Consider the following 19,454-nt stretch of genomic DNA (forward strand, 5'->3'; position numbering starts at 1 on the left):
GAGTAGGCCATTCGGCCCTTCGAGCCAGCACCACCATTCAATGTGATCATGGCTGATCATTCTCAATCAGTACCCTGTTCCTCCCTTCTCCCCATACCACCTGACTCCGCTATCTTTAAGAGCTCTATCTAGCTCTCTCTTGAAAGCATTCAGAGAATTGGCCTCCACTGCCTTTTGAGGCAGAGAATTCCACAGATTTACTGACTGAAAAAGTTTTCCTCATCTCTGTTCTAAACGGCCTCCCCCTTATTCTTAAACTGTGGCCCCTGGTTCTGGACTCCCCCAACATTGGGAACATGTTTCCTGCCTCTAACATGTCCAACCTCTTAATAATCTTATACGTTTCGATAAGATCTCCTCTCATCCTTCAAAATTCCAGTGTATACAAGCCTAGTCGCTCCAGTCTTTCAACATATGACAGTCCCGCCATTCCGGGAATTAACCTAGTAAACCATCGCTGCATGCCCTCAATAGCAAAAATATCCTTCCTCAAATTTGGAGACCAAAACTGCACACAGTACTCCAGGTGCGGTCTCACTAGGGCCCTGTACAACTGCAGAAGGACCTCTTTGCTCCTATACTCAAATCCTCTTGTTATGAAGGCCAACATTCCATTGGCTTTCTTCACTGCCTGCTGTACCTGCATGCTTCCTTTCAGTGACTGATGCACTAGGACACCCAGATCTCGTTGTACGTCCCCTTTTCCTAACTTGACACCATTCAGACAACACTCTGCCTTCCTATTCTTACCACCAAAGTGGATAACCTCACACTTATCCACATGAAACTGCATCTGCCATGCATCCGCCCACTCACACAACCTGTCCAAGTCACCCTGCAACCTCATGGCATCTTCCTCACAGTTCACACTACCACCCAGCTTTGTATCATCTGCAAATTTGCTAATGTTACTTTTAATCCCTTCATCCGTCATTAATGTATATTGTAAATAGCTGCGGTCCCAGTACCGAGCCTTGCGGTACCCCACCAGTCAATGCCTGCCATTCTGAAAGGGACCCATTTATCCTCACTCTTTACTTTCTGTCTGCCAAACAATTTTCTATCCATGTCAGTACCTCACCCCCAATACCATGTGCTCTAATTTTGCCCACTAATCTCCTATGTGGGACCTTGTCGAAGGCTTTCTGAAAGTCAAGATACAGTGCATCCACTGGCTCTCCTCTGTCCATTTTCCTAGTTACATCCTCAAAAAATTCCAGAAGATTAGTCAAGCATGATTTCCCCTTCGTAAATCCATGCTGACTCGGAATGATCCTGTTACTGCTATCCAAATGCTCCGCAATCTCGTCTTTTATCATTGACTCCAGCATCTTCCCCACCACTGATGTCAGACTAACTGGTCTATAATTTCCTGTTTTCTCTCTCCCTCCTTTCTTAAAAAGTAGGATAACATTAGCTACCCTCCAATCCACAGGAACTGATCCTGAATCTATAGAACATTGGAAAATGATCATCAATGTGTCCATGATTTCTAAAGCCACCTCCTTAAGTACCCTGGGATGCAGACCATCAGGCCCTGGGGATTTATCAGCATTCAGTCCCATCAGTCTACCCAACACCATTTCCTGCCTAATGTGAATTTCCTTCCACCTATGAACTAGGTCTCGACATAAAGTGGTCTAGGCCCAATTTCTAGATCATACATCATGACTTGGCTGATTTCTCTGCGTTTGCTTGGAATATTACTGTATCTAATGGGCCAAATCAGTTCAGCCTCTTTCAAATGGAAGTGACGGATTTTTGTCAGGTGGTAGCAGGAAATATAAATAACAAGCAACAGAGCAATTTATAGATGTTCGTCAGCAAACAGTCAGGATGTTTATGCTTAGAAACGTTTGTATGAAACACAGTAATTGCTTGTTTAAATATTTAAATATTCATTGTTTATTAATATGAAGGATTTTGCAAAAATATCATTTATTCTAGCCAGTCTTGCACTTGCACAGTTTATGCAAAATTTATCTTTCAACACATCACATTCAGTTAAGTCTTTTTAGAATATATTTAATTTAATCCTCCTGCATTGACTTGTTTATGAATATCCTGTATTTGCAGCCTCAAGATGTGCTCTGGAGTCGCATTCTACCCCTTATCTAAAATGGCTTTCTATAATTTTAATTTTTTTATTGCTTTTTCTAAATAATTGACATGTCTTTGTTCCAGAAGATTAGCAATTTCCAAATTATTAGAACAGCTCTGAACACCAGTACCCATTTGGTAGTATTGCATTTGATAACATTCAGTTTTCTATTCCTTCCGAATTAAAAATTATTTCTCCAGGTGTATTTTAAGGGAGTGATTTCATAAGCGTGAACTATATAAAAACAAAAGCCCAATATTTTCAGAAATTGGAGGGTATTGGCTACTTCTAGATAGGTACATACCAAATTTTGTACATTTGGTATAGATGTATTAACTGTTCAGCTGTATATTGTATGCTTTATAAACTACTTATGCAAATTATTTTGAACAGATCAAAGACAAAGACCGGGAATGTGCCCTTGGGGTCTTGACTGTCCCTTTCTGCCATTTGTTGAAAGCTTCTGAAATGACCCTGGACCAAAGGTTCCCACTAGATCATTCAGGACCCAACAGCCTAATAAAATTGAAGCTGGTTCTTCGGGTAAGTCAAATGTACCAATGAAACCAATATTATTTGAAGGCATTCTGCTTTTATGGTTGTATGTTTTTGCGAACGTGGATATCATAATGTATGTAATTACCTTATCCGAACTGGCATATGTGCTTCTTCAGCACTATGGCAGCTGCACTTTGAAATACTTTACTAATGCTTAGTAAAATAAACAATGGGAAGACTAGCCGACAAATACGAATCCTTTATTAAAATTCTCAATTCTCTAATGGTAATAGAATCATAGAGATGCAGCATTAAAACAGGCAACTTCGAGTTTGCATAGACTGATCAAACAGCCAATTTTCATTAAACCTATCCTAACCCATTTTATTCTACCCATATTCCCATCAATAGCCAACCCCCACCTCACCAGATTTTAGAACTATTTTGCACGAAACCCAAAGGGAGAACTCGGGCACAATCGGGACTGAACCCAGCTTGGTGGATATATAGCAGGTTTAACTTAAATTAATTTTAATGTTAAATGATTAACATACAAGCTTTGTGAAACTATAAATCTGCATCTCACATAAACAGGCTTTAGAACTATAAGAAAATAACTGCAGATGCTGGTACAAATCGATTTATTCACAAAATGCTGGAGTAACTCAGCAGGTCAGGCAGCATCTCGGGAGAGAAGGAATGGGTGACGTTTCGGGTCGAACCCTTCTTCAGACTGATGTCAGGGGGGCGGGACAAAGGAAGGATTTAGGTGGAGACAGGAAGATAGAGGGAGATCTGGGAAGGAGGAGGGGAAGGGAGGGACAGAGGAACTATCTAAAGTTGGAGAAGTCGATGTTCATACCACTGGGCTGCAAACTGCCCAGGCGAAATATGAGGTGCTGTTCCTCCAATTTCCGGTGGGCCTCACTATGGCACTGGAGGAGGCCCATGACAGAAAGGTCAGACTGGGAATGGGAGGGGCAGTTGAAGTGCTCGGCCACCGGGAGATCAGTTTGGTTAATGCGGACCGAGCACAGGTATTCAGCGAAGCGATCTCCGAGCCTGCGCTTGGTTTCGCCGATGTAAATAAGTTGACATCTAGAGCAGCGGATGCAATAGATGAGGTTGGAGGAGGTGCAGGTGAACCTTTGTCTCACCTGGAAAGACTGTTTGGGTCCTTGGATGGAGTTGAGGGGGGAGGTAAAGGGTCAGGTGTTGCATCTCGTGCGGTTGCAGGGGAAAGTGACCGGGGTTGGGGTGGTTTGGGTAGGAAGGGACGAGTGGACCAGGGAGTTACGGAGGGAACGGTCTCTGCGGAACGCAGAGAGGGGATGGGAAGATATGACCAGTGGTGGGGTCCCGTTGTAGGTGACAGAAATGTAATTCTCCATCCTCCTTCTGATGTCCTCCGCTTCATTTACTATTCCAATGATACCCACTATAATTTTCAGAAACAGCACCTCATCTTTCATACAATATTGGTTTCCACAATTTTTGTTGATTCTGCTACTTCTCTTTTGAAGTCCATCTTTAGCTTTGTTTCCCATTTTCATTATTTTATAACTTTTAATTGACTGCCTCTCACTAGACAAAACCCTTTATTTTTTCCCCGTCCCCCCCCCCCTTCTGTTTCTCTACTTCTTGAAATGTGCTTAATCTCCAGCTTAATTTTTCAAAATTTCATTTATTTCAGCATCCTCTGTTTGCCTGGAGCAAATTGCTTTGGATTTGTGATGCTGAATATTTAAAACAATCCAATGAATTGTTGTTGCTAATACTGTAAATTACTTTTGCCATGTTGATGTGAATTGTTCCATAATACTGAAAAGATTGAATGTTATAGACCAGTTAGTCTGACATCAGTGGTGGGGAAGATGTTGGAGTCAATTATAAAAGACGAAATTGCTGAGCATTTGGATAGAAGTAACACGATCATTCCGAGTCAGCATGGATTTACGAAGGGGAAATCATGCTTGACAAATCTACTGGAATTTTTTGAGGAGGTAACTAGGAAAATTGACAGGGGAGAGTCAGTGGATGTGGTGTACCTCGACTTTCAGAAAGCCTTCGACAAGGTCCCACATAGGAGATTAGTGGGCAAAATTAGAGCACATGGTATTGGGGGTAGGGTACTGACATGTATAGAAAATTGGTTGACGGACAGAAAGCAAAGAGTGGGGATAAATGGGTCCCTTTCGGAATGGCAGGCAGTGACCAGTGGGGTACCGCAAGGTTCGGTGCTGGGACCCCAGCTATTTACGATATACATTAATGACTTGGATGAAGGGATTAAAAGTACCATTAGCAAATTTGCAGATGATACTAAGCTGGGGGGTAGTGTGAATTGTGAGGAAGATGCAATAAGGCTGCAGGGTGACTTGGACAGGTTGTGTTAGTGGGCGGATACATGGCAGATGCAGTTTAATGTAGATAAGTGTGAGGTTATTCACTTCTGGAAGTAAGAATAGAAAGGCAGATTATTATCTGAATGGTGTCAAGTTAGGAAGAGGGGATGTTCAACGAGATCTGGGTGTCCTTGTGCATCAGTCACTGAAAGGAAGCATGCAGGTACAGCAGGCAGTGAAGAAAGCCAATGGAATGTTGGCCTTCGTAACAAGAGGAGTTGAGTATAGGAGCAAAGAGGTCCTTCTACAGTTGTACCGGGCCCTGGTGAGACCGCACCTGGAGTACTGTGTGCAGTTTTGGTCTCCAAATTTGAGGAAGGATATTCTTGCTATTGAGGGCGTGCAGCGTAGGTTCACTAGGTTGATTCCCGGAATGGCGGGACTGTCGTATGTTGAAAGGCTGGAGCAATTAGGCTTGTATACACTGGAATTTAGAAGGATGAGGAGAGATCTTATTGAAACGTATAAGATAATTAGGGGATTGGACACATTAGAGGCAGGAAACATGTTCCCAATGTTGGGGGAGTCCAGAACAAGGGGCCACAGTTTAAGAATAAGGGGTAGGCCATTTAGAACGGAGATGAGGAAGAACTTTTTCAGTCAGAGAGTGGTGAAGGTGTGGAATTCTCAGCCTCAGAAGGCAGTGGAGGCCAGTTCGTTGGATGCTTTCAAGAGAGAGCTGGATAGAGCTCTTAAGGATAGCGGAGTGAGGGGGTATAGGGAGAAGGCAGGAACGGGATACTGATTGAGAGTGATCAGCCATGATCGCATTGAATGGCGGTGCTGGCTCGAAGGGCTGAATGGCCTACTCCTGCACCTATTGTCTAACCGGATTTACAATTATTTACAATTATGAATATGAAATGCATTATTGTTTTTGTTAAAAATGTGATTTTCTTGGTGCTCCTCTGGCAGTATTTCGCTTCCTACAACATAGAGAGGTTATTTTAGCTCATTGTGTAATCACATTGACCATTAATGTTCCCTGTAACCTATTCTTCCTACTTTCCCATTAACCTGTCCCAGATTCTACCAGCTGCCCAAACTAGGCACAATTTTCAGTGGCTTATTAATTTACCAACATTTGGAATTTTTTTGGATTGTGGGAGCACTATAGGGAACCTGCACAGAGAGAGAGAATGTGTAAACTCCACTTGGAGCACAGGGTTCAGGATTGAGCATGGGAATAGCTTCAGTTATCTTCCTTTGTAAAACACAGTCATCAGGAATAATGAGTTAGCATATGCACAAACCTTGCCTGACAATTTCTCCATTGCTTTGTTTAAAGATGGATTTAAGTGAACTGTTTTATGGTGCCAACTAGATAAAATTGGATAATACCATGGACTGGAGCATAATCCATGTGCTTGCCTCATTCGTGTCATGTCCTACCACATGGTAGATTTATCTCAAAACTGCTGGAGTGGTCAATCATATGTGGAAAATAAGTATTAAATTGTTCAGAATATTAGTGCTGTAAATACCAAAATATATGACTGGGAGTTATTTGTTGAAGTTTGTTCTATTTGAAATACACACAGGTGCTAACTAATGAGGAACCCGATGCTGACAGTGTCTACGCAGGCCTGAATGCCCTTAAAAAAGGTCCCATTTCAGTGAAGAAGAGGAAAACTGGAAACAAACCCAACACTCCTCCTTCAACACCAATATTACCAAATGTTTCAAAGATGTTTGAAGATAGCATAGCATGTGACCAAATGGAAAAAATAGAAGATAATAAACAATCTAAGAATACAGATGAAATTATACCAAAGCTGCAAACGGCCCCAACACAAGTCAGTGCCTCAGAGCCCACAAGTGAGAAATCTAGTACTGTTAAATCTGCCAGTTCCATTGTTAATCTTCAAGATGGTGATCGGCATCTGCAAAAGTAAGGCTTTTAGTATATATTATAGTTTTTCAATATACTGAATCAAAATTCATTTCGCTATAAACATTTAATTAGTAATACAAATCTAGAACAGGCTAAACTGAAATTGTTACTGCAACACAGATTAACTTTTAACTGCAAGAGCCATAAAACAATTCAGAGAGTGGATTATGGTCACAACAGGCTAAAATATGTTACTGTGATCACCGCTGATTATAACAAGAGTTATAAGCTCGAAGAGTTGTTTTTGTGTGTTATCTCTCAGTTACAACATACTCTTCTCATTAGATGGTCCCTCAGCATCGAAAATAACTTGCTTCCTGTCATATTTTATGGGTTTCAAGGTGTTTGATCATGTCAATATGAAATCGCAGCGCTTCCACAGATGGGATGGGTGATGGCTGGGAAGGTGGGTGGGTAGGCAGCTTTAATGACAAGCTCCATCCATCGTTAACACTTCCGGGGGTTCCTGATACATGGATTCATTTCTCAATGCCATTCTATAGGTTCTTCCTCCATTTTGAACAAATGTCGGCCAGAGATCCCCAGGAGTCAGTATGCTGGTACATTTCTTTGAGCTTTTGACCGTACCCTTAATTCTGTTTCTTCTTAATATTCTCTTTCAATGAAAAAAGCTCAAATTAGTGTTTCATTCAGAAATCTGGTATTGCGTAGGCAGTTAAGATCGCAATGTTTACCAAAAGAATGATAGATTTTAAAATGTCAGGCAATCTAAATAAACCCTATATAACCATTTTCTGTGAGTGAAGGAAATTCTACCTGACCTTGGAGATTGCCAGAATTGGGGACATAATTTACTCTCTGATGTTATCCTGGAATAATAGTCTGTCAATTATGCACAGACAATAAGCTCTCTTTTTGAGTTTATAAATATTCTAAATATCAATTTTGATTGCAATATTTTGGGTTTTTTAACTTAAAATTTGAGTGTAATTTGGAGAATACAAGGCAAAGAATAAATCTGAACTCAACAAGTTGTTCCTTTAGTAAACTTAATTAAATTGAAAGTTTGTTATTAAAAAAATTAATATTGCTTGCAAATATGAAGTATAGTGTTACCAGTTGTGATATCATTTCTAGACTCCAATTTCCATTTGTAGAGATAAGGTAAATAAGGAAATGTTTAATTTCTTCCAGTGGCATAGGCCTGATTGAAGAATCTCTAGGCAAAATCCACCTGACTGTGCGTTATTCCACTCCACGTCATTCTCTGATTGTAATTGTTCATTGTTGCAGGTAATTTTCCTTATGGGCGATAACTTTATTTGTAAAACTTGTTGCATATCAATGGTAAACTTGCATGTCGTAAATGGGAATTAAGTCAGAGATAACAAATGAATGAATATTCTTTGTTTAAGGAAGATTTTTTTTGTGAGAGCTAAGATTTAAGAAAGTCTCCTTACAATTTTGAACAAATATTCAAATTTGTTGTTTAAATAACCCATGCCAAATCTCATATTAGGTAGAATTTGTCACAATGCAAACCTTTCCCACATAAAATATGAGTGTATCGAAGATCCAAGATCCACCCAGTATCTTTTCAACCCCCTAAAGATATTGTTCTCACCTCGTGCTTATTTTTGTTTACGCAAGACCTGTTTATTTTGAATATTTGATCTGTCCTGCCAGTTTCTTGGCACTCCTGTGGCCCCAGTGCTGCCTTCAGATCAAATGGTACTAAGGATTTAGGAACAATTTAACCCAGTATACACTTGTTTGTTATTTTACAGGGAGACTTTCCGCACAGTAAATAGGAAAGATTGCAGCATATAATTTTCTCTGCAATAGAACCTGAGGAACTAGGAGATAGAGTACCAGCATTATTGAAGGAATAAATACTATCCATTCAGGGTGCTAAAGGGATCCAGAAACTGTTTCTTCCAGTTTAATATTCAGTACAAAAGGGAAGAGATTTTAACTCAAAAAGCACTGTTTTTGCAAAGATTGAAAGGAATCTAAAACTATCTTAGTGCATGATGAGATTGGCAAGATTTTTATAGCATGGATCAGATGTGTTATCATTTAATAGAATTTTAGAATGGGGTCAAGTGATTGAATGGCCTGCTTTTCCTATTTTCACTTTATGTTGTGTATAGTGCAAGTAAAGTTTTCTAATATGCAAGTTCGTCCAGCATATTATAGGCTAATACATGTTCTGAGTATGAAATAGCCATTGCTATTTCTAAAGGTATCCCAGAATATTTCATATAATATGAACTTCTTTGACACAGAAGCCTAATACCCTGTTCAACTGATGGATCAGATCCATATGTCCGAATTTATCTTCTTCCCGACAAAAGCTGGTCAGGCCGGAGAAGAACACAAGTGAAGAAGAAGACTGTAGATCCACAATACGACGAAAAGTAAGTGTGTTAAATAATATGCTGGCATAAATATATCTTGTTCCCAGTTTCAAAACTTTGGAAATTAGTGTGGCCTGCTGTTGGAGCTTAAATGGGCTGATACTAAATCCACATTAGGCAGGAAATGGTTTTGGGTAGACTGATGGGACTGAAGGCTGATAAATCCCCAGGGCCTGATGGTCTGCATCCCAGGGATGCAGTAACAGGATCATTCCGAGTCAGCATGGATTTACGAAGGGGAAATCATGCTTGACAAATCTACTGGAATTTTTTGAGGATGTAACTAGGAAAATTGACAGGGGAGAGTCAGTGGGTGTGGTGTACCTCGACTTTCAGACAGCCTTCGACAAGGTCCCACATAGGAGATTAGTGGGAAAAATTAGAGCACATGGTATTGGGGGTAGGGTACTGACATGGATAGAAAATTGGTTGACAGACAGAAAGCAAAGAGTGGGGATAAATGGGTCCCTTTCGGAATGGCAGGCAGTGACCAGTGGGGTACCGCAAGGTTCGGTGCTGGGACCCCAGCTATTTACGATATACATTAATGACTTAGATGAAGGGATTAAAAGTACCATTAGCAAATTTGCAGATGATACTAAGCTGGGGGGTAGTGTGAATTGTGAGGAAGATGCAATAAGGCTGCAGGGTGACTTGGACAGGTTGTGTGAGTGGGCGGATACATGGCAGATGCAGTTTAATGTAGATAAGTGTGAGGTTATTCACTTTGGAAGTAAGAATAGAAAGGCAGATTATTATCTGAATGGTGTCAAGTTAGGAAGAGGGGATGTTCAACGAGATCTGGGTGTCCTAGTGCATCAGTCACTGAAAGGAAGCATGCAGGTACAGCAGGCAGTGAAGAAAGCAAATGGAATGTTGGCCTTCGTAACAAGAGGAGTTGAGTATAGGAGCAAAGAGGTCCTTCTACAGTTGTACCGGGCCCTGGTGAGACCGCACCTGGAGTACTGTGTGCAGTTTTGGTCTCCAAATTTGAGGAAGGATATTCTTGCTATTGAGGGCGTGCAGCGTAGGTTCACTAGGTTAATTCCCGGAATGGCGGGACTGTCGTATGTCGAAAGGCTGGAGCAATTAGGCTTGTATACACTGGAATTTAGAAGGATGAGGGGGGATCTTATTGAAACATATAAGATAATTAGGGGATTGGACACATTAGAGGCAGGAAACATATTCCCAATGTTGGGGGAGTCCAGAACAAGAGCCACAGTTTAAGAATAAGGAGTAGGCCATTTAGAACGGAGATGAGTAAGAACTTTTTCAGTCAGAGAGTGGTGAAGGTGTGGAATTCTCTGCCTCAGAAGGCAGTGGAGGCCAGTTCGTTGGATGCTTTCAAGAGAGAGCTGGATAGAGCTCTTAAGGATAGCGGAGTGAGGGGGTATGGGGAGAAGGCAGGAACGGGGTACTGATTGAGAGTGATCAGCCATGATTGCATTGAATGGCGGTGCTGGCTCGAAGGGCTGAATGGCCTACTCCTGCACCTATTGTCTATTGTCTATTATCTATTGTCTACTTCATTCTTGTTGATTGACAACCAGCTTTATTTGTTGTCAGTCTGTCCTCTCACCTTGTGTGTTTGTACGTACCTGAAATGCAGCCAAAATGGTACACGATAGCGCAACAATTTTAGGCCCACCTTACTCACCATTGGCCTGCGGTTCAAATGGTTGTTATATTTTAAAAGTTATTCACTTTTTAAACTTTAAAAATCACTTTTTAAACTTTAATAAATCCCTTTTCCACTTGCCCTGCTTGTCAGCCGCGTCTGCTCAGTCGGGGCCCGTTGATCTAATACAGATGCTCCTCGACTTCCGATATCTTGACTTTGCGATAGTGCAAACGGCCGGGGGGGGGTTGAGAGAGGATGGGAGGGGATGAGGGGGGATGGAGTGAGTGAGGGGGGATAAGGGGGGATGGAAAGCTGGGGCTGGAAAGGATGCAGAGAAGATTTATGAGGATATTGCCAGGACTTTATGGTCTAATCTATAGAGAGAGTTTGAGTTGGGCTAAAATTTTATTCGTTAGAATGCAGGAGGATGAGGGGTGATCTTGTAAAGATGAAAAAGATCATGAGACGAATAGATCAGGAAATACACAGTATTTTACCCAGAGTAGGGGAATTGAGAACCAGAGGACATAGGTTAAAGGTGAGGGGTGAAAGATTTAATAGGAACCTGAGGGATAACTTTTTATACACAAAGGGTGATGGGTATATGGAATGAGCTGCCAGAGGAGGCAGATACTATCATAACGTTAAAGAGACATTAGAACAGGTACATGGACAGGATAGATTTAGATGGAAATGGGCCCAGTGCAGGCACATGGGACTAGTGTAGATGGAACATGTTGTTGGCATGGGAAAGTTGGGCCGAAGGGCCTGTTTCCACACTCTATGACTCTAAAAGTGAAATAGCAAGAGTTCAATGCCCACATGTTCCCATTATAATGAACAGCAAGGCCAGCAGGAGTAGGAAATGTTAGATCACAAGAGATATTGAGGTTCTGTTCAGAAAGTAAGCATGGGTCAGGTACTGGCAGCTGATATCAAGTGAATTCCTGGAGTATATGGAATGCAATATACTTAAGGAAGAAATAGGGAGAGCTAAAAGGGACACGAGATAGCTTTGGCAGAGAAGATTAAGGAGAATCCAGAGATTTTATAAACATATTCCTAGAAAAAGTGGAACTCGGGAGACTAAAGTGGACATCTGTGTTTGGAGCTTCATGAGATATGCATCACAATTAACCATTGATGAGTTGCTGGTAGACTGGAGGTAAAAGCACTACAGTTGCGGTAAAAGCACTACAGTGTGCTTTTATTTAAGAAAGGTGGCATGAAAAAATGTGGAAATGATAGATCAGTAAGCCTGACATCTGTGGTAGGTAAGGTACTGAATGGGATTCAAAGGAATAAAATTATAATATACATTTGGAAAGATGGTTGTGTTTCAGTATAGAAGTTGGGATGCTATATTGTATACGGGAGTATTGTGTTCAGTTTTGGTCACAGAGCTAAAGGAAAGATGCTGTTAAGCTTGAAAGAGAGCAGAAAAAAAATGTTGCCAGGAATCAAGGAACTGTTGTAGCACAAGGCACGGCAGTCTAGAACTTTATTCCTTGGAGTGTAGGAAACACTGCTGATCTGACAGAATTTTATAATTCATGAGGGGAATAGATAGGATGAGCACAATTTTTTTTTCCTGGGGGGCGGGGGGGAAATCAAGAATTTAGGACATAGTTTTAAGCTGAGAGGGGGAAAATGTAATAGGACCCTGAAGGGCAACTTTTCATACAGAGGATGATGGGTATATGGAATGCCATCAGAGGAAGTTGTTGAGACTGGAACAATAACAACATTTAAGTACCATTTTGACATGTGTACGGTTAGAAAAGATTTGGAAGAATCTTGGTCAAATGGGACGAGCATAGATGGGAAGCTTGATTGACATAAATAAGTTGAACCAAAGTGCTGAATGACTAATAACTAAAAGTTAATCAATTAATATTTAACATTAAAAATGTGGTATGCAAAGCTGCATCAATTAAATTTTGGAAAGATGGTAATATAGGTATTAGTCCTTTTCACCCATCCTGTTCAAACCCACATATCATTTGTTGCAAGCACCAAAAGTATGATACTCTTAGGTTACATTGATCAGCAAACTTAACAAAATATCAGCATTAAAATATAATTTTGCCCCTTTCAGATTTGAATTCTCAGTTTCATTGGAAGATATTCCTAAACGAAAATTAGATATTGCCGTAAAAAACAACCGGTCATTCCGATCCCATGAGAGGAAAGAACTTGGAAAGGTGAGGTGACTTCTATTTACTAAGTATTTGGAAAATAAAATTTGAATCCTTTCAGCTGAATTTCAGAACACAGCATGAAATTTTCACTACAAGAAGCATATTAATTGTTACACACATGGTTTATGAACAGTAAATCAAACAAATTGATGAGTGAAACTGGAATAATTGCATTTATTATGTGATTTTGTAAAATCTGATGACATGTTACAAGATGATGCCATCTCCCAGAAATATTAGCAATCACTCTGAGGATAAAATAAAGCTCTAAACCACATTGAGTGGTGTGGAGGAACACGTGGATCTTGGAGTGTATGTTCATAAAGGGAAGATAGTTTAAAAAAGAAACAGACAAGATGCTTTTCTTTCTTAGCCAAGCAATAGTACTCACTCATGATCACTGGAAGAAACCAGGTTGTCAAGTACAAGTTGCTGAACCTGGTGAAGGTAAGGCCCACAGCCCACTATTGCACTGCAGCAATCACCCGACCTTTTCTGCTTCTGGAGGGAGTTTTCAGAATTCAATATAAATCCCTAGAGAAAGGGGAAAATTATGTAGCCAACGTAGCCCTCGTGGCTACCTTTGTGTGTGGCTGCAATGAAATGAGTGTAGATCATGTTGCAGTTGTATAAGACGTTGGTGAGACTGCATTTACAATATTGTGTTCAGTTCTAGGCACCATGTTATAGGAAAGATATTATCAAGCATGAAAGGGTTCAGAAAAGATTTACGAGGATGTTGCCAGGACTAGAGGGTGTGAGCTATAGGGAGAGGTTGAGTTGGCTGGGACTCTATTCCATGGAGCACAGGAGCATGAGGGGGGGGGGGTCTTATAGAGGTGTACAAAATCATGAGAGGAATAGATCGGGTAGATGCACAGAGTCTCTTGTGCAATATAGGGGAATCGATCAAGGTGAAGGGCAAAAGATTTAACAGGAATCCGAGGGGTAATTTTTTCACACAAAAAGTGGTGGGTGTACGGGACAAGCTGCCAGAGGAGGTAGTTAAGGCTGGGACTATCCCATCGTTTAAGAAACAGTTGGACAGGTACATGGATAGAACAGGTTTGGATGGATATGGACCAAGCGCAGGAAGGTGGCACTAATGTAGCTGGGACATGTTGGCCTGTGTGGGAAAGTTGGGCCAAAGAGCCTGTTTCCACACTGTATCACTCTATGACGCTACGTTGGGGAATAGAAATACCCTGCCATGCTGAGATTCCATCTGTTCACAGCATTGCAAAGGATGAGTCTGGCCATTTCATCCTGGAATGTTCCTTCTAGTTGTACCATTCCACGCTATCTGTATCTCATTGAAAACTTAATTGTATTATGCAAATAAGTGAAAATTTTGTTTGGCATTTTCCTATGCAAGGCACGTGATCAAGGAACTCAGCGGGTGTAGCAGCATCGGTGGAGGGAAATGGGCAGACTATATTTCTGAAGAAAGACCGACAGTCTAAAGAATGATCCCAATCCAAAACATCATCAGTCCATTCCCTCCACAGATGCTGTCCTGATCTCACCATCTCCATCACAGGAGACAGACTAGTGACCAACCTCTACTACAAATCTACTGACTCCCACAGCTATCTTGACTACACTTCTTCCCACCCTGTCTCCTGTAAAAACTCTATCCCCTACTCCCAATTCCTCCGGCTACGCTGCATCTGTGCCCAGGATGATGTGTTTCATACTAAGGCATCAGAGATGTCCTCATTCTTTGGGAAACGAGGCTTCCCCTCTTCCATTATAGATGAAGCTCTCACTGGGCCCTCCTCTATATCCCGCAGCTCCGCTCTTCCTCCCCCTCTCCCCATTCGAAACAAGGATAGAGTCCCCCTTGTTCTCACCTTCCACCCCATCAGCCAGCGTATACAACAAATTATTCTCCAACCATTTCCGTCACCTCCAACGGGATCCCACTACTGGCCACATCTTCCCATCTCCTCCCCTTTCTGCTTTCCGCAGAGACCGTTCCCTCCGCAACTCCCTGGTCCACTCTTCCCTTCCCACCCAAACCACCCCCTCCCCAGGTACTTTCCCCTGCAACTGCAGGAGATGCAACACCTGTCCCTTTACCTCCCCCCTCGACTCCATCCAAGGACCCAAACAGTCTTTCCAGGTGAGGCAGAGGTTCACTTGCACCTCCTCCAGCCTCATCTGTTGTATCCGCTGTTCCAGATGTCAACTTCTCTACATCGGCGAGACCAAACGTAGGCTCGGCAATCGTTTCGCTCAACACCTTTGCTCAGTCAGCCTTGACCAACCTGATCTCCTGGTGGCTCAGCACTTCAACTCCCCCTCCCACTCCCAGTCAGACCTTTCTGTCATGGACCTCCTCCATTGTCATAGTGAGGCCCACCGCAAATTGGAGGAACAGCATCTCCTATTTCGCTTGCACCCCAGCAGTATGAACATTGACTTCTCCAACTTCAGATAGCTCTTCTGTCCCTCTCTTTCACCTCCCCTTCCCAGTTCTCCCACTGTCTTCCTGTCTCCTACTACATCCTATCTTTGTCCCACCCCCACCCCTGACATCAGTCTGAAGAAGGGTCTCGACCCAAAACGTCACCCATTCCTTCTCTCCTGAGATACTGCTTGACCCGCTGAGTTACTTCAGCATTTTGTGATAACTTTGACTTATCTATGTTATTGTCCATTATTTTGTGTAATTATCACAAAGAAGCATTCACATAAACTGAAAATATGATACAAGACAAAAAGCATTGTGTTTTAATAATGCAGTTTATAACATCCAGACACTCAAAGGTTCTTTAGAACAAACTGGTTATGTTTATAGTGCTGGCATACAATACAATTTATGCACCATCAAATACCACAACAAAAGTAGTGATGAATGGCCAACAAATCAGTTTGTGTTGTCAATCGAGGGATAAATTAAGTTACTAACTGCATGAACCTCTTTGAACCATAGTTGAATGGTGGAGTAGACTCGATAGGCTGAATGGCCTAATTCTGCTCCTATGACTTATGGGCTTATGTGACGAATTAGGAAAGTCCTCAGTGTTTTGAACTCAAAATAAATAATCATATGAATGCATTTTGAGTTACTCCACAATTCTACATGAACCATTTTTTTCTTTATTTAAGGTATTGATAGACATTCCAAAGGATAATTTAACCCCAGGTATTACAGAATGGTAAGGCATATACTTTGATTTTAAATATTAAGTTATGACTTAAGTCTTGAGTAGATGCATGTACTGAATATACTTAAAAGCAATAATTTTATAATAGTTTAATCAAACTGAATACAATTTCCAGGTTCCTCACAAATAGTCCTAGAACGAACATGGTAGCAGAGCAAGTGATCTTTTGCCAAGCAGACCTATGTCGATGATATACATTTTTTTCATTTCAGATATTCGAATATTAAAACTATTGTAGATTAATTTCTCAGATATAAAACTGTCCGTTTAATATAAGTTCATTATTTAAACTAAGGCAGGGAAGTGATGAGTGTGTTCTGGATTTAAAGTTTTATGAGAAACAAACACTTCATATCATCAATGTGATCGGACTGAAGTATACTTTGTTTACCATGTCATTATTCGCCACAGTAGCATTAGGTTCATAAAGGGACTAGAACAGTCCATCAAGGAATTAATATTTTCATTTATTAATTTTCTAAAAATTAGCCTCATGAGATCATTTAAAATAAACCTTTAACTGTTTCTGGAGGGGGTAGTGATCGAACATTGAAGACCAAAAATATTGCAAGCTTGTATTAGTTAAAACATGTGACTGAATTTCAGGCAGGTGTGGAGAGAAAATTAAAATGCACACTTATAAAATGTTTTAAATATATAATCCTATGGAAGAATGTATATTTTTTAAACAAATAGTAAGCATATTTCCATTAATGTGTAATAATGACATTTACCTTCTATGTTCACAGGTATAAATTAACTGACGATGGATTGCCAAGCAAAGAAAGAAGTGTTTGATGTACAATTAACCTAAAGACTCATTTGATTTTCTACATAGAGTGAAGGAGGATCTTGAATATGTTTCTGTTTAATTGCTTGGTAAGCTGGCTGTCAAATGTGTTCTATTAATTTCCTTTTGAACTGGATGTAGCAAAAGGGAAGCTTGTATATTGAAATAGGATTTGACATGGAACATGGTTTCTTTAATGATATTTCTAAGGCTTCTCTTAAACATTTTGTTCTCCCATTGGTTTGTGAACATAAAATTTAATTATTGATGTTAGCTTGATTTGTATAATATGGACTCACAAGTGGGCAGTTTAAATGCCTGCTTTTTAATGTGCATTTTCTCTACGTTGTATTAAACCAAAAGTTAAATAGAATGTGCTTTTATGCAATTATCTTTTGGGGTGAAATACCAGTTTTATATCAGTCCCTTAAATCCATTTTGCTCATTTGTTGCACGTTAACAGGAATAAATATGTAGATAATAATTTCAAACAGCTGGCAACAATGTCAATTAAAAATAGATTTCTGTGTCTTGCTGTTTTATCTATTGTCCACAATTGTAAATACCATGTGATGCTGGTTATTTCCCAAGCAGAAAAGGCTCAGGGCATGGCTACTGGAATATGAATTGCTATTTATTAGCTGCTGTAAATAAATTGATCTAATTTCAAACAACTAGTTGGTTATGTTGTTAAATGTTAAAATTGCATAAAATAAGCTGTATTGAAACTTGATGTCTATTAATAACTAATCTTAATTACTAAATATCAAAAAATGTACAGAGTTCATCACAATTTCATGTTGCTACGCAGTCCAGTAAGATTTTTCATAATTAACAGTTTAACATCGTGCATTAATTTTAACCTCAGTGGATGAGATTTGCTGAGACATTAACATTTAAAATTGCAAGCTATAAATAAATGTAGGGAATTAGTTCTTTCACTTGACATGATGCTTTTTGAATTATTCATGGAATGAATATTTTCAATTTTAAGATTTGCCTCTTGTTAAACCTTTAACTATTGTGGGGTATCATCGAAAACCAAGTATTCTGCAAGCTTGTATTAGTTAAAACAAGTTTAATGAAAACATTCAAAAATAGAAATTCCTACAGATTATAAATAGGATTGTAAAAATAAACAGAAATTCTTAAATTTAGATTTATTTTCTAGCTTGTAGCTTTATAGCATGGACTGCTGGTAATACATGATCTATACTGTCTACCTCTGTAATAAAGAAAAATACACAATTAGAATGATTGTACTTAATTGCCCTATATAAGTATTTATTTTAATTATTCCTAAATGCAAGACATTAGGTAGCTGCAATTAAACTCTAATAATCCACAGATTTGAGGGATGCTAAAGAGGATTTTCCAGACTTTGGATGTTACTCTTAATGTCCTAATACACCATTATTTTTACACTGTTGCACAGTAGTATAATAAATTGAGTGAACCTAATGCAAACAGAAAATATACAAGCATTTTGGGGACAAACCTACCCAAGTTCACATTCTGAATTAATGTACGAGCAGATACTGGATTATCAGGATTTCAATTGGATGCCAGATTATCCATTATACTTATTTGGATTAGAATCCCTTACTCTAGGATCAAATTAATTATTAAGATTTAAACTAATTCTTACCCAATATCTGTAGCAAATCCTGAAAAAGTGTGTAGAATGCTGGAAAGAATTCTGCATGTTCTTCCACTATATTGATTATACTAAAATGTTAAAAAAGGCATTTTTTTACAAAGTAAAATACACACCACAAACAGATGCAAGAGCAAAGATGGTTGAGTAAAAATTGCTTTCCTTTTAACTTTGGCAATCTCACACCCTACAGATTATGTGCATAGATGGCATTTTTTCACTGGAAGACAACGATCTAACAAGTACCATTTTAGGATCTTCTAGACGGACATGGACACGTTGGGTCCAAACCTCTCCTGCGGGCCCTGCGCCGGCCAGGGAGTCTCCCCCGGGGCCGAAGAAAGGGGAGAGAGAGCCACTCACCCGGCCCGCCAGAGCGAGCCGTGGACCAGTTGGGTGCAAACCTCTCCTGCAGCGGCAGCTCGACGGCAACGGCCATCTTCTTTAACCCTCTGCCGCCGTGCTGCACCACGGGGGCACACCGGGACGGGGCGGGAAGCGCATTTATTAGTTTATTAAGTTAATTGCTTTTAAAATGTAAGAAGACTTGATCAATCGAGACCGCAGGCGAATGGTGAGTAAGGTGGGCCTAAAACTGTTGTGCTATCGTGTACTGTTTTGGCTGTATTTCGGGAACGGATATATCCACAAAACCACAAATGTACAGGGAGAGTTTGTTTTATATATATATATATATATATATATTGTTTGAAACTAGTAGGAAGTAGAG

The 19,454-nt window shown here is 40.2% G+C and overlaps 1 protein-coding gene across 1 annotated transcript in view; it reads left to right on the forward strand.

The window, feature by feature from the left end:
* LOC144596218 (extended synaptotagmin-3-like) overlaps positions 1-17,991 on the forward strand; it is a 104,182-nt gene extending 86,191 nt beyond the window's left edge. Inside the window, exons 17-23 of the mRNA XM_078404429.1 lie at positions 2,495-2,644; positions 6,546-6,895; positions 8,054-8,152; positions 9,148-9,279; positions 13,002-13,107; positions 16,219-16,268; positions 17,027-17,991. Of these exons, the coding sequence (XP_078260555.1) occupies positions 2,495-2,644; positions 6,546-6,895; positions 8,054-8,152; positions 9,148-9,279; positions 13,002-13,107; positions 16,219-16,268; positions 17,027-17,075 (936 nt within the window). The 3' untranslated portion in view covers positions 17,076-17,991. The remainder of the gene's footprint in view (positions 1-2,494; positions 2,645-6,545; positions 6,896-8,053; positions 8,153-9,147; positions 9,280-13,001; positions 13,108-16,218; positions 16,269-17,026) is intronic.
* The last annotated feature ends 1,463 nt before the right edge of the window (positions 17,992-19,454 follow it).

Source organism: Rhinoraja longicauda, chromosome 8 (genome assembly GCF_053455715.1).
Source record: "Rhinoraja longicauda isolate Sanriku21f chromosome 8, sRhiLon1.1, whole genome shotgun sequence".
NCBI lineage: Eukaryota > Metazoa > Chordata > Chondrichthyes > Rajiformes > Arhynchobatidae > Rhinoraja > Rhinoraja longicauda.